The following is a 24,767-nucleotide window of genomic DNA, read 5'->3' as shown; positions in this document are numbered from 1 at the left end:
TGCCGTCAAGCCAAAAAGGCATTCTATCTATCGCACAAATGACTAATGTGACATATGAATTTCAGTGCCATTGTGATGCTAGGTATGTAGGCTGTACGTCCAAAAGATTGGTGGATCGTATCAAACAGCATGTCCCTTCTGCTGTTCACAACGGGCAAGGTACAGACCATACCCAACCAGCCCGTGCTTGCAAAACTCAAAACACAGTGTCCAACATTAGATGTGATTCTGCGATTAGACAACATTTGCTAAATAATCCTCAATGTGCTAAGAATTATGCTGACAACCAATTTAAGATTGTCAGTTGGGCTCACAGTGTGGCATGTTTGTGTGTACTGGAAGCTACATATATTAATACACAGAGCCCTGCTCTTTGCAGACAGAAAGAACATGTACACACATTGTGCCTGTTTCAGTTAAACAAAATAAGTGACAGCCATTTGCTGACTCATTCCTCAGGGTCAATCTGCCTGGTTTAAATTTCAAACAATGCTTGACAGTTAACTGTCAGTCACCAGCACTGTTGCATTTTCCATCGCAACACCTCTATCAAGCAGTGTCCACTTGCCAACCAGTCAGCACTCTCTTCATATACAGTATAAATTGTTGTTTTCCCATTACACTGGTATTCTTGCGAAGTATCCTGATGAGTTGTGAGAAATGGATGCTCTTTAAATATTTTGGGGGAATATTGTGTCATTCTATGAAGAAGGCTGTGTTTGTGTCCATGATGCAATTCAGCTGGGCAGAGATTAATAGGAGACAAAAACAAAAAATGCTTTTGAGTCCGTATGATACAGACTCAAAACGTTAACTCTGTCTTTCTCTCCACAGATGCTGTCAGACCTACTGAGTTTTTCCAGCATTTTTGTTTTTGTTTCAGATTTCCAGCATCCGCAGTATTTTACCTTAAAAGGAGACAAGTTGTCTGGGGGGTTTAAAACATGAAAAGGAAAGAGATGTTAAGTTTGAGGTACAAGTGAATAGTTTAGATCTAACATTTGCATTTTTAGATAAGTTGAGAGTTTATTTGAATATCAAAGGGAAGTCAGAGGTGTCAAGAAACATGTCTGCATCTTGCAGGAGTTCCATAGGTAAATAGAAGTGGGGTATTTTATTTTATTGACCTGAAAGCAAAGACAAGATATAAACATGAAAGATTTTATATCTGGAAGGATTTGAGTTTCAAAGAGGTGTGATAACAATGGAACCTGAGGTGAAAGGGGGGAGAAAGCTGTTTTAGAGTTACCATAGAAAGTTTAAGGGAGCTGTTTGAGCTGCAGTGGTTGGAGCTGGAGCTAAGCTGTTGAGCTAGAGCAGAGTTAGGAGCTGTGGCTCTGGGCTGGGAGAAGATGCAGATGTGAATCCAACCATCCAGTCAAGCCAAAAAAGTCTTGGGCTGCAAAAAGCAATTTTATTCTCAAGTTTCCACAGCAAAGTGGAAGAGAGTTTCAGATCATGTGTTATGCCTTTATTAATGCTACAGCAGTTTGCCTTCGGTAATATTACTGGATTTTTATAGTTAAACATCTATAAGTGAGTGTTGCCTGGAAGGTGTTTACTTGTGGGAATGACCAAGTAGAAGGTCTTTTTTGGGGAATATATTGTAAGAGTAACCTTAATTGTGCAACTGTAATCTTGGGTGCTTAAGTTTTCTCTTACTGTTGTTAATGAAACTTCTACTTTTAATTTTTAAAATCCAAACTGTTACTGGACTTCTTGCTGCTGAGATCAGAACATCACCTCTTTTTCAGGATGCAAAAAAAAAGGGTATGGCCCATAAGCCAAGTTTCCCTCTGGGATTTGGTTTGCGCAGTAATTAACATCGGCTGTGGTCATAACAGAGTGCAAGGCGAAAAGCTTCAACATGTTTCTTTTTTCAGCAACACTCAAGTTCTGTACTACCAAACAACTATTCATTGGAACAATTAGGAGGCCAAGGATAGAGGGGTCAGAGTGGGAGTGAGTGGAGCGGAGAACCAAAATGATAGGCGACTGGAAGCTTAGGGGGCACACTTGCAGACTGAAAGGAAGTGTTATGCAAAACAGTCACCCAGTCTGCGTTTCGTCTTCCCAGTGTAGAGGAAGCTTTCTGAGCAAATTGAAAAAAGTACATGCAAATCACTGATTCATATAGAAGTAATGTTCAGGGGCTTGGATAGTGAGAATGAAGGAGGTAAAAGGACAGGCGTTGCATTTCCCATGTTTCCGTGGAAATGTTCTATAGGTAAGGTAGGGAGTGCTGGGGGTGACTGAGGAGTGGATCAGGGTATTGCAGAGGGCATGCGGAAAGGAGAGGGGAAGCTATTTTTGATGGTGGCATCACACTGTAGGTGGCAGAAATGGCAGACAAGCATTGAATGCAGAGGCTGGTGAGGTGGGTGAGGGCAAGGGGAACCCTATTGTGATTCTGGGAGGAGGGAGGGATGAGAACAGAAGTATGGGAAATGGAATAGACTTAGTCGAAACCCCTTTTAATCACAGTGAGAAGGAATGCTCGGCTGAGGAAAAAGGGGGACCTATCAGAAGCGCTCCGTATGGAAGGTTGCATCATCAGAACAGATGTGGTGCAGACAGAGAAACTGGAAGAATGGTCCAGATTCCTTACGGAAAGCCAAACGTGAGGAAGTGTAGTTGAGGTAGCTGTGGGAGTCAGTGGGCTTATAATAAGCATTGATCAATAGCCTTGGTTCTAGTTTTGGGGAAGGACCATCTCAACCTGAAACGTTAGCTGTTTCCTTCCACAGATGCTGCCTGACCTGCTGAGCATTTCCAGCACTTTTTGTTTTTATTTCCGATTTCCAGCATTTTACTTTTGTATTTGTGTTTAATTCACCCTTTGTGTTGTGATAGCTTAATCTCAAATTGTTGCCAGGTAAAGGGATGAGTTGGTAGTTAAGGAACAGATTTTGGAGCAAGAGACCGAAAACAATGGCTTCAGTCTTCCCAATATTTAACTGGTGGAAATTTCTGCTCTTCACTACCAGATGTCAGATAAACTGGCTGATAATTTAGCAACATTGGAGAAGACGAGAGAGGTGGTGGTGGACAGAGCTGGGTGTCATCAGCATACATATGAAAACTAGCACTCTAGCTGCGGATGATGATCTGTCTAACTTAGCCTTGAATATATTCAATGACCCAGCCTCCAGTGCTCTCTGTGGAAGTGAATTCCAAAGACTAAAGACCCTCTGAGAAAGGAAATTCCTCCTCATCTCCATGCTAAATAGGAGGCTCCTTATTTTTGAACTGTGTGCCCTAGTTCTAGATATCCCCCACGAGAGAAAACATCATCTCAGCATCTACCCTGGCAAACCCTCAGAGTCTTATGTGTTTCAATAAGGTCACCTCTCATTCCCCCAGTGAGCGAGCATAGGCCCAACCTGCTCAGCTTTTCTTCATGAGGTAAGCCCCTCATGCCAGGAACAAGCCTAGTGACCTTCTGTGAGGTGGTTCCAATGCAAGTATATCCCTCCTTAAGCCCTCCTCCTTCAGGTACCATGCCTAAGAGGGCATTGACGACCATGGACCTCCATTGGATTGGTCAGTGATTATGCTTGGCAAAGTACTGCAGCGGTTTTTTATTGCCTTCTGCAGTAAACCAGGAAACTCTCCTGCACTTCCTGCATGCCATCAGGCATATTGGAAGGATTTGCAGGCTGATAATCAACCTCTTTAGCCCTATTGTGAACACTCCTTCCATGACCACCAAGTCCCGAAGTGGGACTTGAACCCTGAGATTTTGGCCCAAAGTTAGGGACACTACTGCTGCTCGACAAGACCTCTCCGCTTCTTAAGTAAAAGAGGCCAGAACTGTACACCATACTATAGGCGTGGTCTCACCAATGCACTGTACAGTTGTAGCAAGACTTTCCTACTTTTATACTCCTCTGCAATAAATGCCAACATTCCATTTGCCTTTCTAATTACTTGCTGTACCTGAATGCTAACTTTTTGTGATTCATGCGCAAGGACATCCAGGTTCTTCTGTAACACAGCATTCTACAGTGTCTCTCCATTTAAATAATGTTTAAGTAATAACTGTTTTTCTATTTTTAGTATCAAAGTGGATAAGTTCACATTTTTCTATATTTTACTCCATCAGCCAAATTTTTGCCCTCTCACTTAACCTATCTGTATCCCTTTACAGACTCTTCGTATCCTCCTCACAACTTGCTTTTTGCCTATGTTTGTATCATCAGCAAATTTGGCTACATTACAGTTTGAATTCAAGTCATTAATATAGATCGTAAATAATTAAGGTGCCAGGACCGATCCCTGTGACACTCCACTGGTTACAGTTTGTCAAACTGAAAATAGCTCCCTTATCCTGACTCACTATTTCCTGTTGGTTAGCCAATCCTCTATCCATGCTAATATATCACTGCTAACATCATGAGCTCTTAAATAAAAACAGAAAGTGCTGGAAAAACTTAGCAGGTCTGGCAGCATCTGTGGGGAGAGAAACAAGGTTAACGTTTTGAGCCCAATATGACGACTTCTTCAGAACCATGAGCAATAGCATTTTATGTGGCACCTTGTCAAACGTCTTTTGGAAATCCAAATGCACGATATCTGCTGGTTCACCTTTATCCACCCTGCTTGTTACATCCTCAAAGAACTCTAACAAACTTGTCAAACATGATTTCCTTTTCACAAAACCCACGTTGACTCTGCCTGATTGTGTTTTGATTTTCTAAATGTCCTGCAAATCCCTCCTTGATAATGGATTTCAGCATTTTCCCAATGACAGATGTTAGGTAACGGGCCAACAGTTCCCTGCTTTCTGTCTCCCTCCCTTTCCCTCGTGGCCAGGAGAGGAAATTGGGTGATAGCAGTTTAGTGGGAATAGGATCAAGGGAATAGGAAGTGAATCTCCAGGATAAGCTGAGCTCAGAGAATGAGTTAAAGATTTTGATGCACATTAACAAAATATTTGAATCTAAGGTTACAAAAGCTTTGTTCAGAATGTTCATATCCAGGTCAACTTGTGGTCACTCTATATTAAAACAAATCATTTTTTGTCTAGGGTACATTGGATGTAGGTATGATCGACTCAGTCTGTGCTTCTGATTGTCCGGACAGGTAATTGTTTAATTTTCTTTTCTAGCAATTTCAGACTGTGTCTTTGAGCAGAATCTTCCTGCCTTTGAAAGTATTCGTCCATGAGAAACTGAGGCAGCTCCTGACCCTAATGGTTTGAGAATCCCGCCTACCTGCTCTTTCTGGAGTCATCCAATTAAGAGGCCGCTGCAGGGATCCCAGTCCAATTAGAGACAGTGGGTGGTCCACACAGGTGGGAGGGCCAATGGAAGCACCCGAGGCTCTGGATGGCCAGGAGAGGTGGACGCTGCCGATATAGGAGAAAGACAATACAGGTGCACTCTGACGATATAAGAAAGTGTAGCCATGGCTGTCAGACTCATCACTTGGATGGGTCTCCCACTGGGTTTGGGTGGGTGGTCCCTCCTGATCAGGCTCCCTGTAGCCCACTGAGGATCCACACCAGCAGCAAGGACAACCCACTGGAACACCCCCCCTGCCATCACGATTGTCCCCACCCCAGCTCGGAAATGCCAGCCTGATTGGCTCTGGTGGGTCTCAAGCCCATTTACCTTCACTTCAGGCAGATGGCTGCTGCTCCTTGGCCTGCTGCAATTCCAGGAGTGGCCACTGAACCTATTGGCGCTGCTGAGACTCGAGAGCTGCCAGCCCTGATTGTTCAGCAGCTCTTGGATGCAGGCCATCTTCCTTGTCAGCTGTGGCTCAGTTCATAGCACCCTCGCCTTTGAATCAGAGGGTTGTGGGTTCATGTCCCACTCCTGGAAACCAAGAACTGTGATTGTACTCGAAAGAGTTGCAATCTGTGACTGTTGGTAACTCGAAAGAGTTTCCTTGAGAGGGGTGGAAGCCATGACTGCAGGCTTCTCAGAATAAAATCCGGCTGTGGCTTCCATGGCTGACAGAGGTGGAGTTGTATCATCTGAAATCACAGAATGGAAAGTGATACCTTGCTGGTAAACCCTTACCATTTATCTGTGATTGTCAAGTGTCCTTTGCATTGGTTTACTGGTAGGTTGGTCATATGTCAACTAATCTTAGTTTTATCCTTATAATCAGACTTGAGGGACAGTGGGAATTTGAACAATTTTCAGTTGAACCAAAGATGCGCTACGTTTATAAGCTTCATTTTATAGAGACAAATTGATTTCTGTGTGTTTCAAGGTGTATTTAGGAAAACTAAATTTGAAAACATCTATTGACATTGAACAGAGGAGGGGGATGGAAAGAATTGTTTCCACGGAATAGCAAAGTGGAAATGACTACATTTCTGTAACCCCAGCACATTGTTTTGTTCTATATAACTCATACAAAATATCATCAAACATAACCAATGAATTTTTATTATAGACCCAATTCATTTGTGATTATTACTGCAAATCGCATCTTGCACTGCAACACAGATACACCAGAGGAGATGCATCACTGGATAACACTACTGCAAAGGGTCAAGGGAGACACAAGAGTGGAAGGTCAGGAGTTCATTGTCAGAGGTAAGGATGTGACCAGTTAAGATCTTATAAGAAAGCAATGATCAGCCATCACTTTAAGCTATAAATTTATCTTGCTCTTGAGAATCAAATTTGTACTATAATTTAATATGATTTTTCCCTTGCCATCTAGAACTTAATTAACTGGCAGTGCTATAAACATCAGAAGCCTATGGTCTGTGATGCAATTTAAAGCACAACACAACTACACTTCTCTGCAAGGAAACTGAAAAACATGTTAACTTCTGAAGTAATGTGAAACCATTTGGAAATAGTAGTCTTTTGCAGCCTTGGTAGTACAAAATGAGTTTTTAAAAAATTAGATTTTAAATAAATTTTAAAACAACTCCAATTTGCAACCCATACAGATGTGTGCAGCAAGTATACTTGCAGTAAGAAACATGTTGCCACAAGAAAGTTGACTGAACAAATTATTGGCATGCTGAAGCAATGATTTCACTGCCTGAGTCGCTTTGGAGGAGCACTGCAGTACTTGGCTAATTTGGATTTGTGGTGATATGCTGTGCAATGTTACCATTATGATGAAACAGCCCTTGCCACTATCTATCAGGCGAGAAGCTGAGCAGGAGGATGAGGAAGCAGAGGAAAGGCTACAACCTAGTCAGACGCCTTATGCCTGGGCTGAAGAACTAATTCAGCTGGAACACCAATAAGCTCAACCCCAATTCCCCATTCACCAACAATCCCACACTCCATACCTTCTCTCTGTCATTGAGCCATAACATTGTCCTCTTGGCCACAATATAAAAATATATCCTGAGAGAAGGGAATATGTTGGTATTTGATGGAGCCACTGCCATTCCCTGGGGATTAGAATTTAAGAACATAAGAAATCAGAACCACAGTGGAGCAGAGGGCCCCTTTCTACAGGCTGAAGTTTTCTTCTTCATTATCAACCACACAACCACATTTTGTATCATCTGCAAACTTCTTAATCATGCCCCCTGCATTTAAGTCCAAGTCATTGTTATAACACAAAAAGCAAGGGAACTAGTACAGATCCCTGTGGAACCTTACTGGAAACAGTCTTCCAATCAAAAAAGCATTCAACAACCATTACCCTTTTACCTCCTGATATTGAGCCAATGTTGAACCCAACATACCACTTCCTCTTGGATTCCCAATGGCTTTTACTTTTCTGACAGCCTGCCATGTGGGACCTGGTTGTTGTCCCCTCAAAAAATTCAACCAAGTAAATCCCTTAACAAATCCATGCTGACCATCCTTAAGGAATCTAAATGATGTTTAATACAGTCCCTCAGAACTTTTTCCAATAATTTGCCCACCACTGGCATTAGGCTGACTGGTCTGTAATTATTCGGCCTACCCCTTTTTCACTTTCTCCCTTTTTAAAAATCTTCAATTGTAGAAGCACTTCAGTCCTTGGCACCACAATAGCCAGATGGGATTGGAAAATGGCGGGCAGAACCTCTGTTATTTCCTCCTTTGCTTCTTCTAATCATCCTGGCCAGCAAAGATATTTCAAAGATGCCAAATCCCTCAATATGTCCTCTTTCACTATGTTTCTCCCCTCCAATATTTCACAATCCTCCTTAACCGTAATGTCTGCACCATCATCCTCTTTTGTGAAGACAGACACAAAGGGCAGAATTTTCAGACCCCACTGGTGGTAGGATTGGAAGCGGGTGGGGCCTGAAAGTACTGACACTGGCTGGTGTACTGGTTTCTTGAGGCCATTCCCTGTGCCTGCCATTTTTGAGGAGGCAGGGTTAAGGCCAGCAGGATGACCTGCCTTCACAAGGCAGGTAGCTGGTTAGGCGTGTTAAGATTTTAATTAAAGCCAATTAACTTTTCCAATTTTCCAATCAGCTTCCAGTTTCCTGTAGCAATGGGGGCCTCTTTATGTGCCTGGAGATGGGCAGCTGGTGGCAGGCCTAGAGGTCATCACTGCTTGCCAGAGTGCAAGAGCAACCCCACATGCCGCCCCGTCGAGGGGCTCAGCCCCACCTCCCACAAACAGTGGTGACCTGGCTACAAGAATCATTTTTTAATCAATGCTTTGAAAAAATTGTTGAGAGGGTGCCGCCATGCTGAAGCACCTTCTCTGTTACTTTCCTGCCATCACTGCCTGCTGCTCATCTCAAGCTAGGAGGCCTCTGATTAGCCCTCCAATTTCGAGAGCCTGCCCGCTGCCTTTAATTGGACAGGGAACCTGTCTCCATGCCAATTAGGTGGGCACCTCTAAAAACCCCAATGTGTGACTGTTTCACACCCCATTGGACAACTCCAGCCTAAGAACCATGGCCACAACTTCCGCCTCCATCCACAAGTTACCTTTTTAGAATCATATCTTTTTTATCGAATAGACTGCCCTCTTTCCTTTTGCCCTTTATGTGTTAATAAAACATTTCTGGGTTTTCCTTGATTTTATTTGGCAATATTTTTTCAAATTCCCTCATTGATTTCCTATTTTTTTCAATTTCATCCCTATACTTTCTATATTCCTCGAGGCTTTCTGCAGTAATGAGCTCTTAGTACCTGACATAAGCTTCCCCCTTTTTGCCTTATCCTACCCTGTATACTCCTTGAGATCAGGGACCTATGGATTTAGGAGTCGCAATCTTTTGTGGGAACATATTTGTTCTGAACCCTCTATATCTCCTCCTTGAATGCCTTCCACTACTCTGACCCTGATTTACCTTCAATGAGCTGTTTCCAGCCCACTGTTGTTAAAGCACATTGCAGTTTAGTAAAATTGACCTTTCTCCAATTGAGAACTTGGTTTCCTGGTCTATCTTCGTCCTTTTCCATAACCACTTTCAATCTGATTGAATTAGCATCAAAATGCGCTCCCATTAGTGCTCCTTTCACCTGCCCCAGCTTCGATCCCTGAAATTAAGACGAGTGCAGTACTGTATCTGCATTAAATGACCTATTTGAGTTCATTGATGGTTGTGTACCAAAACAGAATACTAAGTAGGAAGTTAGCTTGTAAGAAATTAAAGGAAGATGAAGAGGTCAGATTCAGAAAGGTTTATAAGTGGTTAACATCATGAGCATACGTTTTAGTGAGCTATTTGCAATCTTTGAAACCAGTTGTGGTCATCGCAATTTTCCCCTTTTGTGATCTACAGGTGGTTGAATCTAATAGTTTAGGGACTTTATTGATTTCTTTTTCTTAAAAGCTAGGAACTGTGCTTCGTATCTCATTCTGTGAAATTATAAGACTTTTTTTTTCTGTGCTTGGTAAGGATGGCTACATAAAGAAGTAAAGAATGGTGGGAAATCCAATTCCTTGAAATTGAAGAAGCGTTGGTTTGTACTGACCTATAATTCACTAGACTACTACAAGAGCTCTGAGAGGAACATAGTCAAGCTGGGAACCCTGGTACTGAATAGTCTCTGTTCTGTCGTGCAGCCTGATGAAAAGATTTTCAAGGAAACCGGTAGGCAACTACTATCCCTTATCATTCCTAAAATGAAGTTGATAGATTTTTTTATTATGCAAATTTGAATTAAATTTAGGTTTTTAGAATGGTGATGTTTTAAGTGGGGTGTCAGTTAGCTCAGTTGACTAGATGGCTAGTGTGTAGTTTTGAATAACGCCAACAGCATAGGTTCAATTCTTGTTCTAGCTGAGGAGGATTTGGGACCTGCCTCTGAGAGTCGAAGACAGTGGCAAACCACCATTGACAAAAACTGCCAAGGAAACAGCTCAGGATAAAGCATCAGCAGACAGTGAGCCAAGGACCTGTCTTGGGGGTAGAGCACACATGGATGATTAATTGATATTTTAAGTACTATGTTTGAGTCCATGCCAATGCACGATGCCTTGCGAAATCTTAAAATCATACATATGATAACACAATTAACAAAGTCACAAGGTTATGCATCGATGTTTAAACTAAAATAATTACGTATTTGCTACCAATCAGAGCCTTAATCATCATAGGCACAGCAGTATATTAGGTGCATAACAAAGGTTAATTTTAACTTAATTTGCCTATTGGTGAACCCAAGGGATCAGATTCTTTGACTTCAATGGAGAGTAACATCTGTTGGATGTAAAACTAACATTGAACTCAATCCTGTCAGTTTCCCAATGGGTGGAATCGGTTAACATTTCTCCCAGTGACTCAGCGTTGTTTGGGTACTGCCCCAGTGTATCCAAATAACGTTTGGCCAAATGTGGCCCATCACAGAATCTTCACAGTGCAAAAGGAGGCCATTCAGCTTATCGAGTCTGCACTGGCTCACTGAAAGAGCATTCTACCTAGTCCCATTTTCCTGCCTTATCCCCATAACCTTGCACATTTTCTCTTGTCGATAGAAATCCAATTCTCTTTTGAATACCTTGATCGAACCTGCTTCCACCATCCTTTCAGGAAATTCATTCCAGACTCCAGCCACCTTCTGGGTGGAAAAGGTTTTCCTCACATCACTTCTACTCCTTTTGCTCATTATTTTGAATCTGTGCCCTCTAGTTCTTGATGCTCTGTTGAGTGGGGACAGTTTCTCACTATTTACCCTGTCCTCAGGATCTTGAATACCTCTATCAAGTCTCCCCTCAGCCTTCCTTTCTCCAAGGAAAACAGACACAACTTCTCCAACCTAGCCTCATAGCTACAGTTGATCATCAGCTTATCAAATCAGCCCCTCATATCAAATAAGTTTGACATCTGATGCCAAATTGTCATCTGGGTGCGGAGGCACATTTTGATGTGTGAATGGCCACACTTTAATTTTGTTTGGAAGAAGTCTGATTTTCCCCTGCTTTCTGACTCTACGCCATTTTCCTCTGGCCTTTCTGTGAGTCAGAATGCCTAGGGCAGAATCTTGCTGAGGCATCAGGGGTCTCGCCTGCCAGCTGGAGAGCAGGCAAGAGACACGGGAAGGCCCAACGCAATCAGGCAGTGGCAAGGCCAGCAGCAGGTTTTCCCCTCAAATCAAGACCCCAGGAGCCAAATTCTCTCCCACCGAGAGCTGTTGGGCAGTGCGAGGCCGGCTGCTCTCGTGTTCAGTAGCACCACTGGAGGCGGTAGCGGGGTGTCTGCGGCTGCATCCGGAAGGACATGCGCCAGAGTCCCAGGATTGTGGCGTGACCCAGGTCGCAGGTAAGTAATATGGTGGAGTAGGGGGGAGGGTTTCACAGGGTGAAGATTGCAAGAAGAGGGCTGCAGTGGGATGGCTGTCAGCAGACCCCTTCCTTCCTGATGTCCAGTCCCTCGATCAGGCACTGAGTACTTTTGATTGAGGGACCCCCAGGAGGTGACAAGTTGGCTGCATGGTTTTAGCTGCTGTGCGTTAATACCAGCAACGATGGGAAGGGGCCCTTAAGTAGTCATTAATTGGTCACTTAAGGGGCTCGATTAGTGGTGGGGCAGGAAGTTCAGCCATAGGTCTTCTGCCCAGAGCTTAATTCTGGTGGGGGCAAGAAGGGGGCAAGGTTCAGATATGCCACAGTCCCGCCTAATTACATGCCTTCCCACCTCCAAACTTGCCAACAGAGAAGGCAGAAGATTCCGCCCCAGTGTGCAAAATGCACACGGTGCTGTTGGTGATGAAAATCAGATTTCCTCCCACACACCATTGTCATCTGGTGGTCCAGGGTTTTGGAAGCCCATTAAAAGCTTCCTATTTTGAGAGTTCATGAAGAAAGCGGAAAGCCTGCTGAGGAGTTGGAAACATTCTGAAACTTAAGTGTAAAATGTTTTGACACCTTCAAATGTCACTGCTGGGGGGTTGTATTGTAATGTAGGTATGTTTTTAATACAGTGATTCATGATCGAGATCTGTCCTGAAGGGGTAATTTGACCCTGACATTGACCAGCATTGTTGACATGCATTAGAGTACTTTTCCAAAGGAGAAAGTACCATAATATATTTTTTAAATGTTTTTAAAAAATGTCCTCTGCTGTCATGATTTTGTACTCTGATTTAATTGGACTGGCAGGTCTGGCTGTTTTTTTTTTAATTGCTTCCAAAGGTTTAAATATGGTCTGCACCTGCAATCCCTCCAGTGATTGATGGGCAATCTGCTTTGAAATAGAAATGAATATCTGTCCTGTCAATGGAGCTGGAAGCTTTTGTTATGACAGCTGTTCCATTATAAATGCTTGGCTAGGTTTCAAAAGCTTCAGCTCAGTGGGTGGCCTTATTGATCCAAGAACTATTGAAACCTTTATGATCCTATAATAACAGAATATGTCTTTAACATGGTTTCTTGTTGATTTACAAACCTAGTAGGCACTTAAAGGATTATGATTTTTTTTCCCCTTGGGGTTTTTTGGTCCAGTATAAAGATGGTGAGTTTGAATTCAGACTTTCCTTAGATTGTTAGAGGTTTAATATTTTTCCAATTATTTTTAAAGAATTTCCATTGCCGTTGCATGGCTCCTGAGGACTGTATATAGTGCACACTAGATGAGTGTCTATGGAGCATACATGGAGGTCATAAAAGTGGCATAGAGAATCTGAGGTGACATGGGGAATGTGAGGTGGCATGGATGGCGGGTGGGTGGAAGATGTGAGGGATGAGATTTAGGGAGCCTTTAAATGATGTTGTGAGCTCAGCTGTTGTGTTGGAGAACCAAGGTGAGCCCTCTAATCAGCCCACCTCCACACTCCCACTCCTCATGACTCGCAAAATACACAATGAACCTGATCCTTGTGTGAAAAGACCAAAATCTCTTGTAAACTCACAAATGGTCGGATGTGCATTTTGCAATCTGCAAAAGTGCGCTGGTCAGGTTTTCCCAAGCCCAGATGAAAACACGGCCCCTAGCTTACACAGAAACTCATGGCCAATATTTTACATATTACAATACTTTTAGAATCAGGTTAATTCTCACATACTCACATGTGGCACTTGAGGCATACGTATTTTCCACGTGAATCGCTTTTGTGTAATTCGAGTAAAACCTCAGTTATATCTCCGTTTCATTGCTGCACATATCCTATCGTATTTTTAATACTATTTATTTGTTGTTGATTGGCAGGTTATTGGAATGTCACCATATATGGTCGTAAACATTGCTATCACCTTTACACAAAGCTTCTGAATGAGGCGACAAGGTGGGCAAATGCCATCCAAAATGTTATTGACACCAAAGCGCCCATCGATACACCCACACAGCAACTTATTCAGGACATCAAGGTAAAGAAACATCTTAAACGTCACTGAATGTAACAATATATGAATGTGTAAAATTTACTCTGTCTTATAGGGAGTACAATATATATTATATAACATATTATGCAGTTGAAATAAGCCAAAGTAATAGAAGCTAAGTTGCATTATTTTGAGTTATGACATTTTAGATGCTGACATATACTGACAGTACAATTACGGTATATTTGTCATCAATGTCGACTGAAAAAGCTCTTTGAAGACTAATTCTAGCAATAGAGAATACATCCGATTTGGCTGTATGCCACTGTAACCGATTCCTTTTAAAGTTCATGGGATGTGGACGTCGCTGGCTAGACCAGCTTTTATTGCCCATCCCTAATTGCCCTTGAGAAGGTGGTGGTGAGGCAGCTTCTTGAACCGCTGCAGTCCATGAGGTGTAGGTACACCCACAGTGCTGTTAGGAGGGGAGTTCCAGGATTCTTACCCAGCAACAGTGAAGGAACAGTGATATATTTCCAAGTCAGGATGGTGTGTGACTTGCAGGGGAAGTTACAGGTTGTGGTGTTCCCGTAAATCTGCTGTCCTTCTAGGTGGTAGAGGTCACGGTTTGGAAGGTGCTGTCAAAGGAGCTTTGGTGAGTTGCTGCAGTGCCTCTTGTAGATGGTGTACACTTTTGCCACTGTGCGTTGGTGGAGGGAGTGAAAGTTTCAGGCGGTGGATGGAGTGCCATTCAAGCGGGCTGCTTTGTCCTAGATGGTGCCAAGCTTCTTGAATGTTGTTGGAGCCTCACTCTTCCAGGCAAGTTGGGAGTATTCCATCGCACTCCTGACTTCTCTTGTAGATGGTGGACAGGCTTTGGGGAGTCGAGAGGTGAGTTACTTTCTGGAGAATTCCTAGCCTCTGACCTGCTTTTGTAGCCACAGTATTAATATGGCTAGTCCAGCTCAGTTTCTGGTCGATGGTAACCCCCATGGTGTTAACAGTGGGGGATTCAGTCATGGTAATGCCATTAAATGTCATGGGGAGATGGTTAGATTCTCTCGTTGGAGATGGTCATTGCCTGGCTCTTGTGTGGCTTGAATGTTACTTTTACCACTTATCAGCCAAAGCCTGAATGTTGTCCAGGTCTTGCTGCACATGGACATGGACTGCTTCAGTATCTGAGGAGTCGTGAATGGTGCTGAACATTGTGCAATCATCAGCGAACATCCCCGCTTCTGACCTTATGATGGAAGGAAGGTCATTGATGAAGCAGCTGAAGATGGTTGGGCCGAGGACACTACTCTGAGGAACTCCACCCGTGATGTCCTGGGACTAAAATTTAGCCACCTTTGGCCATTTTTCTTCACTTTGTCACCATGCTGATTTCTTAAAGGCAGGGAGGGTTATGTTTTCATATTGCTGCTTCCCTTCTGGGACTGGGTGTGGGTTTCTTTTCCATGTACTGTTTCCCCTGTTGGCTGGGTGAGTTTTCATTGTGCTGTTTCCCTGGTCTGGGTATGTAATGATAATGCTGTTTCCTCACTGCAGTCGGCATGTTTCTGTAGTGGTGTTTCCTCACTATGTTTCAATAGTTTTTCCACAGGACTGGGTGTGTTTCCATTGTTCAGTTTCCCCTCTCTCCTGGGTGTCTTTCCATAGTGTTTTCTGCCCCCTGGTGCCTTGGTCTGTGGTGATTCTTCTTTTAAGTGCTGATTCTTTCACCGTGGGGCAGGAATCAAAATTGAATCAAATCAAAGTTTTCACACAACTTCCACATGTGCATGCTGAATACTCATCAGTATTCACCAAAGAGAAGGACTTAGCGGTCGATTTGTCTAGGGAAGAGTGTGTAGATAGCCTGGAATCATGTTGAGATCAAAAAAGAGGAGGTGTTAGGCGTCTTGAAGAATATTAAGGTGGATAAGTCCCCAGGGCCAGATGGGATCTACCCCAGAGTACTGAGGGAGGCAAGGGAGAAGATTGCTGGGGCCTTGACGGAAATCTTTGTATCCTCACTGGCTACGGGTGAGGTCCCAGAGGACTGGAGAATGGCCAGTGTTGTTCCATTGTTTAAGAAGGGTAGCAGGGATAATCCAGGAAATTACAGGCCAGTGAGCCTTATGTCAATGGTAGGGAAATTATTGGAGAAGATTCTTTGTGACAGGATTTACTACCATTTGGAAGCAAATGGGCGTATTAGTGAGAGGCAGCATGGTTTTGTGAAGGGGAGGTCGTGTCTCACTAACTTGATCAAGTTTTTCGAGAAAGTGACAAAGATGATCGACGATAGAAGGGGAGTGGATGTTATATACATAGATTTCAGTAATGCCTTTGACAAGGTCCCTCATAGCAGACTGGTACAGAAGGTAAAGTCGCACGGGATCAGAGGTGAGCTGGCAAGATGGATACAGAATTGGCTTGGTCATAGAAGACAGAGGGTAGCAGTGGAAGGGTGCTTTTCTGAATGGAGAGCTGTGACTAGTGGAATTCTGCAGGGATCAGTGCTGGGACCTTTGCTGTTTGTAGTATACATAAATGATTTGGAGAAAAATGTAACTGGGCTAATTAGTAAGTTTGCAGACAACACTAAGGTTGGAGGAGTTGCAGATAGTGAAGAGGATTGTCAAAGGATACAACGGGATATAGATCGGTTGGAGACTTGGGCGGAGAAATGGCAGATGGAGTTTAATCCGGACAAATGCGAGGTAATGCATTTTGGAAGGTCTAACACAGGCAGGAATTATACAGTAAATGGCACAACCCTTAAGTGCATTGACGGGCAGAGGGATCTGGGTGTACAGGTCCACAGGTCACTGAAAGTGGCAGCGCAGGTGGATAATGTAGTCAGGAAGGCATATGGCATGCTTGCCTTCATCAGCAGGGGTATTGAGTATAAAAGCTGGGAAGTCATGCTGCAGCTGTATAGAACCTTGGTTAGGCCACACTTGGAGTATTACGTGCAATTCTGGTCACCACATTACCAGAAGGATATGGAGGCATTGGAGAGGGTGCAGAGCAGGTTTACCAGGATGCTGCCTGGTCTGGAGGTTATTAGCTATGAGGAGAGGTTGGAGAAACTCGAATTGTTCTCACTAGAGCGACGGAGATTGAGGGGCGACTTAATAGAAGTTTACAAAATGATGAGTGGCATGGACAGAGTAGATAGTCAGAAGCTTTTTCCCAGAGTGGAAGAGTCAATTACTAGGGGACATAGATTTAAGGTGAGAGGAGAAAACTATAGAGGAGATGTGTGGGGCAAGTTTTTTACGCAGAGGGTAGTGAATGTCTGGAATTCGCTGCCAGAGGAAGTGGTGGAAGCAGGTACGATAGTGGTGTTTAAGAGGCAGCTTGACAAATACACGAATAGGATGGGATTAGAGGGATACGGACCCCGGAAGTGCAAAATGTTTTAGTTGACGGGCAATATGTTCGGCGCAGGCTTGGAGGGCCGAAGGGCCTGTTCCTGTGCTATACTTTTTTTTGTTCTTTGTTCTTTGCAGCATAGATCACTGGATGCCAAACTGGAGCAACTCCCCTATGATTGTCAAGTGCAGTTTTACTGCTTTGGCTGAGATTAACCAATGCTGTAATGACTAGGGTTTGAACTTTGTAATTTTGGGATTGTAAGGCTACCTACTACTTACATGGGAACAGGGGTAAGGCATTCAACCTCTGCTATTCAATTAGAGCATGGCTGAGCTCTATATTAGCTCCACATCAATTCCATACCCCTTAATGTACTAACCCAACAAAAATCTATCGATCACAATGTTCAAATTGTCAATTAACAAAATAGGTCTTTTGGGCTGGGAAGTGTAGACTTTGGCAGTGAAAGAGTTACAGATTTCCACTATGCTTTAGTGGAACTTCACGAAGTACTTACTAGAATTACCGCTAAACAGCCGAGCTCTAATTTTAAGGTTCTGGACACCCCTTAGCAGAGAAAATAGTTTAACTATCCTATAAACCCTTTAAAAATCTTTAACATCTTAATTGGAATACTTTTTAATCTTTAAGGGAATACAAACCTAGTCTGTACAACTGGCCCTCATAATTTAACCTATTCATTTTGGTGAATCTGCACCAAAGTGCCAAGGCCATTGGAAAACCTTTGTGAGTTGCGGTGACCAGAACCGAATTAATTACTCGAGGTGTGGTCTAACCAGAGGTTTCTACAGCTGTGGTATAACCTGGACCTCTCATCAGGAGAGCGTTCAAAATGTTAATATCCCTTTCCATTTTTCAATGATTCAAACATTGCAAACTTGGTACAGCAGTTCTGCATTTTCAGCACGAAGCCTTCCTTGGGAGGAGCACAGCTCAGCAATAGGGTGAACACACTGTAGTGTTGCATCTCTGAACCATGTTCCTGTCGAGCAAGGCTCTGTAATAACAGTCTAAAAAAAACATGGCTATGAGCCAATAGCTAAGTTTCCAGGAACTGTAGAAAGACATTTAATTTGTTTGTATTCTATACATCAGGAAAACTGCCTGAATATTGAAGTTGTGGAACAAATCTACAAAAGGAACCCAATTCTACGTTATACACATCATCCTCTGCACTCGCCACTTCTTCCACTACCATATGGAGACATCAATTTAAATTGTGAGTAAGGAAAACTTGTTACATAACTCAGAAAAATTTTCATTTCTTTCATTTACTACATCTTTAATGTAGTAAAATATCCCAGTGCTTCACGGGAGCATAATCAAACAAAATGTGATACCAAACCACATAAAGATATATTAGGACAGGTGACCAACAGCTTGGACAATGAGGTAGGTTCAAGGAGCATCTTAAAGGAGGAAAGGTTGAGAAGTGAAGAGGCTTAAGGAGGAAATTCCAGAGCTTACGGACTAGGCAGTGGAAGGCATGGCCGCCAATGATGGACGAATGGAAATTGGAAATGCTCAAGAATAATAGAATCATAGAATGGCTACAGTACAAAAGGGGGCCATTCGGCCCATCAAGTCCACACCAGCTCTGTGCAAGAATAATTCAGCTCGCCCCATTACCTCACCCTTTCCCTGTGCCATGGCAGGTTTTTTTAATCTTCAGCTGCTTATCCAATTCCCTTTTGAAAGCCGCAGTTGAATCTGTCTCCACTACCAGGCAGTGCATTCCAGATCCTAACCACTTGCTGCATAAAAGAAGTTTTTCCCCATGGAGCCTTTCATTCTTTTGCCATTCATTTTCAATGGTATCCTTTGGTTCTGACTACGTCTGCTAATGGGTCAGTTTCTCCTTATCTACTCTGTCCAGATCCCTCATGATTTTGAACACCTCTATAAAATCTCCTCCCAAACTTTTCCTCTAAGGAGAACAGCCACTGCTTCTCCAATCTGTCCTCGTAACTGAAATTACTCATTCCTGGAACCATTCTCAGGAATATTTTCTGCACCTTCTCTAATGCCTACACGTAGGGCAGGATTTTTAGTTCGACAGGCGCGTGCAATTGGCAGGCCGGGGATTGGCCAGGGAATGGGCCCCAACTGCAATCGGTCCCCAACTGCAATTTCACACTGGCTTGCCAGTTAACAGCCAGCCAGCATGAAACACGTGCTCAAAGGCTCAACGCTGTCGGGGTTGGGGTGGGAGAAGGGCGAGCGCTGAAGTCAGCGCGAACGTGGGTGAGCATGGAATGAAAGCTCTCTGAAGGCAGAGAGCTGCCTCAGGGAGCTGAAGAATTTAAATGCATATAAATAAAATTGCATTAAAGGGGGCTGACTTTCCAATTGTTAGTGCTGATGTGGAGCTGCACGCACTAATTATTCCACCAAAATGGCTGGCACTCCACGCAACATGTTCTGTCTATTCATTTTAATAACAAGAAAGCGAGGAGTCTCCTTAACAGGTAAGTGCTCTGATTCATTCAATTCTCCAATATCCATTCCATCTATATTGTCCAGTGCAAGGGGATACAGACCCAAGAACGTTTCTCCTTGGCCTTGGATCATGAAATTAGCAGAGAGTCTGTATATTTCCCTTTACAATTAAATTTGTGGCTAGGTTCTCCACATCTGATACTATATTGGCTTAACAAAAATCAACTTTACATTTCTGCTGTTTGTTTTCCTTTCTAGTGCTAAAAGAAAAAGGCTACACGACTCTACAGGATGAAGCCATCAAGCTCTTCAATTCTCTACACCAAATAGAATCTGCTTCTGATCCGATTCCCATAATACAAGATATTCTGCAGACTGGGCAAGATCTGCGACCTCTACGGGATGAGCTCTACTGCCAACTTGTGAAACAGACAAACAAAGTGCCTCAGCCGGGGAGCGAGTGCAACTTGCGCTGTTGGCAATTACTTACCTGCATGAGCTGTACATTTGTGCCAAGTCGCACTATCCTACGATACCTCAAATTCCACCTCAAAAGGTACAATCCATATTATCAATTTAGTTGCCTAAAGTAAGAACATAATATAAGAAATAGGAGTTGGAGTAAGCCATATGACCCCTCGGCGAGTTTCGCCATTCAATAAGATCATGGCTGATCTGATCTTGGCCTTAGATCCACTTTCTTGGCTGTTCCTCATAATTTGTGATTCCCCTATAGTTCAAAATTCTGTCTGTCTCAGCCTTGAATATGTTCAATGACTCTCAGAATCACAGAATTGTTACAACGCAGAAGGAAGCCATTTGGCCCATCGTGTCTGCACCAGCCTACCAAATGAGCAATTCCCTTAGTGCCATTCTCCAACCTTCTCCCTGTAATCCTGCACATTCTTCCTTTTCACATGACAGCCTAATTCCCTTTTGAATGCTTCAATTGAACCTGCTCCACCACACTTTCAGGCAGTACATTCCAAACTTTAACCACTTGCTGCATGAAAATATTTTTTTACATAACTCTTTTGCTTCTTTTACTAATTACTTTAAACCTGTGCTCTCTTGTTCTTGAACTTTTCACAAGTGGGAGCAGTTTCTCCATATCTACTCTGGGCAGACCCCTCTTGATTTGGAATACCTCTACCAAATTTCCTCTCAGCCCTCTTTTCTCCAAGGAAAACAACATTAACTTCTCCAATAACTGAAGTTCCTCATCCCTGGAATCATTCTCATGAATCTTTTCTGCACTTTCTCCGTTGCCTTGACATCCTTCCTAAAGTGTGCTGTCAAAAACTGGATGCAATACCCCTGTAAAGGCTGGACTAGTGTCTTATACAAGTTCAACGTAACCTCCATTCTCGTGTACTCGATGCCCCTAATAATAAAGCCTAAGATACTGTATGCTTTATTAAATGTGCTCTCTCAATCTATCTTATCACCCTCAATGACTTATGCACATATACACCCAGTTCCCTCTGCTCCTCTACCTATTTTAGAATTTGTAGCCTTTATTTAATATTGTCTCTCAATATTCTTCCTACCAAAATGAATCACTTTACATTTCTCTGCGTTGAACTTCATCTGCTACCTGTCTGCCCATTCCACCAGCTTATCTGTGTCCTTTTGAAGTTCTACACTATCCTCCTCACAGTTCACAATGCTTCCAAGTTTTGTGTCATCCACAAACTTTGAAATTGTAAATAGTCGGGGCTCTAGCACAGATAATCCCTGTTTAAGACACTAGTTTCAGACCCAAGTCTCTCACCCTCAAACTGAATGTGAAATCCCATCATGCTATGATCGCTCTTCCCTGGATGACCCTTTACTATGAAATCATCAATTAATCCTATCTCATTACACATTAGCAAATCAAAGATATCACTCAATTGTCTATTTATAGTTTTCAACTTAGGTAATAACCTTGTTTAATTTATTAAATTTAGTTACATGCTTTGTGTCTTTAACGTAACTTCAGCCATGGTTCTAATTTAACTCTGGTTATACTTATTTTTTATATATCATGCAGCAACTCTTAACCCCACTTCATCGAACTCCCCCACTTACCAAAATCAATTGCACTCAAGTTAAACTGCTTTGTGCTAATACTCTTATTATTAATTCACTTCCTTTTTTACTTGCTCCAATTAAAATTTTTCATTTCCTGGTTCTTAGTTTAAACAAATGCCCTAGTTTAGAGAGAGAAAAAAGAAAAAAGAGAAATACTCAACAACCAATCACTTACTTGCTTTCTTGTGACATAGCTCCTGTTCAAACTCTTGATTTGAAAGTGGTCTGTCCACTCCCACTCCCACTCCCTTTCCCAACTAGCTCAGTGTGGGCCTCAGGCTTTAATGAAGCACTGCACTGCGTGGTTCTCTCACCTCTTCCAGCTGCTGTTCCCAACTAGTTCACCACCAATTTACCAATTGATAATCTACCCATCGGGCAGAATATTGAGCTCGGTGGGCGGGCGCGTGCCCGACCCAGTCAAGCGTATAATGACACGCGATAATGTTGGGCGAGCATCCCGATATCATTGCATAGTCCCGTGATATTTCATTCGGCGGGCGCACACCAGAGTAGGCAGCACACCCACTGACAATTGAAAGGCCTATTAAGGCCATTCAAAAGGGTAATTAATTTCAAATTTACTCTGCCCATCCAACCTTACAGTTGGTGGGCAGGCAAAAATGCCAAGTGGTCTTTGCACTTTTTAGGAAATCTCATTCGCGGGCGGGATGAGTTTCCAAAAGCAAATAAAAATAAAATTAAAAATTTCACACTTGAATTAAAAACATGTCACATGAGGGGACATGTCTTATGACATTTTTATTCTCTTCATTATTTTTTATAAACAGTGCTTCATCCCCCTGAGGCAGCTCCGTGCCCCTACCGAGCACCACCTCCAAGGGCAAAATTCTGCCCATAGTTAATAATCCAGTGGGAATGTTTTCCTGTAATGTCATCATTATCAAATCACTTTTATTGCCACATCCCACCACTGCCAACGATTCAGCTGTTTTGCCTTTCAGGCACTTCAGCAAATCCATTTGGAGAACAAGTGCCAGCTTAAATTTATTTTCTGTTGGGGAGAAGGCAGGAGAACGATACTAAGTGAATTGCCCATTTGGAGAGATGGTGCAGACACAATGGGTCAAATGGCCTCCTGTACTGTAACAATTCTGTGATTCTGCGTTTCTGTTCAGGATAACTCTTGTGCTAATTTCCTCCTTCCTCTCCCGTGATTTTTTTTTTCCGGTAGCAAAGTACTTAATATATAAAACAGGAGTAACGTATCTATTTGTTTGACTTAAAAATGAAGTATTCCTAAATTTATCACAAAAAATAAGTTGACCATTCTTCTGTCATAACATTCGAAATTTTTAAGGAATGTAAAATAGTTTTGAGAGTTGTACTGTGGTTCACAGGTGAGTGCTGCAAATGTTTCAAGATTTAACCTTGTAAGCAGACAACCTGAATAAACTCTGAATTACATTTTGATCAAATATTCAGAACCCCACCCCCTCCCCTCAAGCTTTTAATTGTGATAGTTCCTGCATGCAGCAAGACCTGGACAACCGTCAGCCTTTGGCTGATAAGTGGTAAGTAACAAAATGCCAAGCATTGACCATGTCCAACAAGGGTCAATGTGACCAGCTCTCCTTGACATTACTATTGCCAAATTCTCCGCCATCAATATTTTGGGTGAGGAGAATGGTGGTGGTCACCATTGACTTAAAATCCAACATGGATTTGTAAAGGGTTGATCATGCCTGTCAAACCTGATTGAATTCTCTGAAAAGGTGACTAAAGTATTGGATGAGGAAATGTCTATGGATGTTATTTATATTGACTTCCAGAAGGCATTTGACAAAGTACCTCAGAAGAGATTGTTAGCTAAAGTTGAAGCTCATGGGATTGAGGATAAATTGTTAGATTAGAAAATTGGCCGAGTGGCAGGAGACAGAGTATGAATAATGGGCAGGTACTTTAATTGGCAGGATGTGACAAGTGTAGTCCTACAACTATTCACTGTAATGACTGAGGTGATAAGATAGAAAGCCACAGATCCAAATTTGCCAAAGACACAAGTTAGGCAATATTGTAAGCAGTGTAGGTGGAGCATACAATTACAAAGAGATATTGAGAGATTACATGGAAGTCCATTTTAATTTCATTCATTCATGGGATGCGGGCCTTGCTGGCTAGGCCAGCATTTATTGCCCATTCCTAATTGCCCTTGAGAAGTGGTGTTGAGCTATCTTCTTGAAACGCTGCAGTCCATATGATTTGGTACACCCACCACCCCAACCCCACCAACAGCACTGTGGGTGTACCTACACCACATGGAGTGTAGCAGTTCAAGAAAGCAGCTCACCACCACCATCTCAAGGGCAGCTAGGGATGGGCAATAAATACTGGCCTAGCCAGTGATGCCCACATCCCGTGAATGAATACTTTAAAAAAAGTGAATAGGCAAAACTGTGGCAAATGGGCTTCAATGTAAGTAAATATACTATATCAAAATCCTGGAACTCCCTACCTAACAGTACCTTAAGAGCATGTACACTACATGATCTGCAGTGGTTTGAGAAAGCAGCTCACCACCACCACCTCAAGGGCTTTTGGAGATTGGCAATGAATGCCACCCTTATCAACATGCTATGGATTAATAAATCTTAAAAGAAGGTGTCTTCTTCCTCTTTCTCCTGTCTAGGGTAGTGGGGAAGGGGGGGAAGAAAGCTCTGGCCTATGACTTATAGTGTTGAGTACTGGTTGATCAGTGGTTAGTAACTATTGTTCACAGTTCTCTCTTCTCAGGTTCCCTCCATCCATGCAAACTTACCACCTCCATCTCAAGCCTCCTTTTCTTCTCCAAAGCCTTTGAACATGTTATTGCCCCCCAAATTTGTGCACAATTTTCCTTGCACCCCTGCAAGTCAGTTTCTCCAATACCAAACTATTTAGTCTGCTCTTATCCAAGTCACAAATAACATCCTATGTAAAACAAAAACAAAAATACCTGGAAAAACTCAGCAGGTCTGACAGCATCTGCGGAGATGAATACAGTTAACGTTTCGAGTCTGAATTACTTCATCAGAATTAAGGAAAAATATAAAAGAGGTGAAATATAAGCTGGTTTAAGGCGGGGTGGGACAGGTAGAGCTGGATAGAGGGCCAGTGATGGGTGGAGATTGCCAAAAGATGTCATAGACAAAAGGACAAAGGGGTGTTGACAGTGGTGATGTTAGCTAAGATATATGCTAATGGTGACATTAAGGGTA

The 24,767-nt window shown here is 42.7% G+C and overlaps 1 protein-coding gene across 1 annotated transcript in view; it reads left to right on the top strand.

Annotated features, from left to right (window-relative positions):
- myo10 (myosin X) overlaps nt 1-24,767 on the top strand; it is a 345,458-nt gene that overhangs the window by 300,611 nt on the left and 20,080 nt on the right. Inside the window, exons 30-35 of the mRNA XM_078539144.1 lie at nt 5,030-5,085; nt 6,412-6,554; nt 9,785-9,979; nt 13,532-13,689; nt 18,130-18,253; nt 19,732-20,029. Coding sequence (XP_078395270.1) covers nt 5,030-5,085; nt 6,412-6,554; nt 9,785-9,979; nt 13,532-13,689; nt 18,130-18,253; nt 19,732-20,029 — 974 coding nt within the window. The remainder of the gene's footprint in view (nt 1-5,029; nt 5,086-6,411; nt 6,555-9,784; nt 9,980-13,531; nt 13,690-18,129; nt 18,254-19,731; nt 20,030-24,767) is intronic.

The sequence above is a fragment of the Cetorhinus maximus genome, chromosome 3 (genome assembly GCF_964194155.1).
Source record: "Cetorhinus maximus chromosome 3, sCetMax3.hap1.1, whole genome shotgun sequence".
In the NCBI taxonomy this organism is placed as follows: Eukaryota; Metazoa; Chordata; class Chondrichthyes; order Lamniformes; family Cetorhinidae; genus Cetorhinus; species Cetorhinus maximus.
Note: the sequence above shows the minus strand (reverse complement) of the source record. Positions and strands in the feature narration are given on the sequence as shown.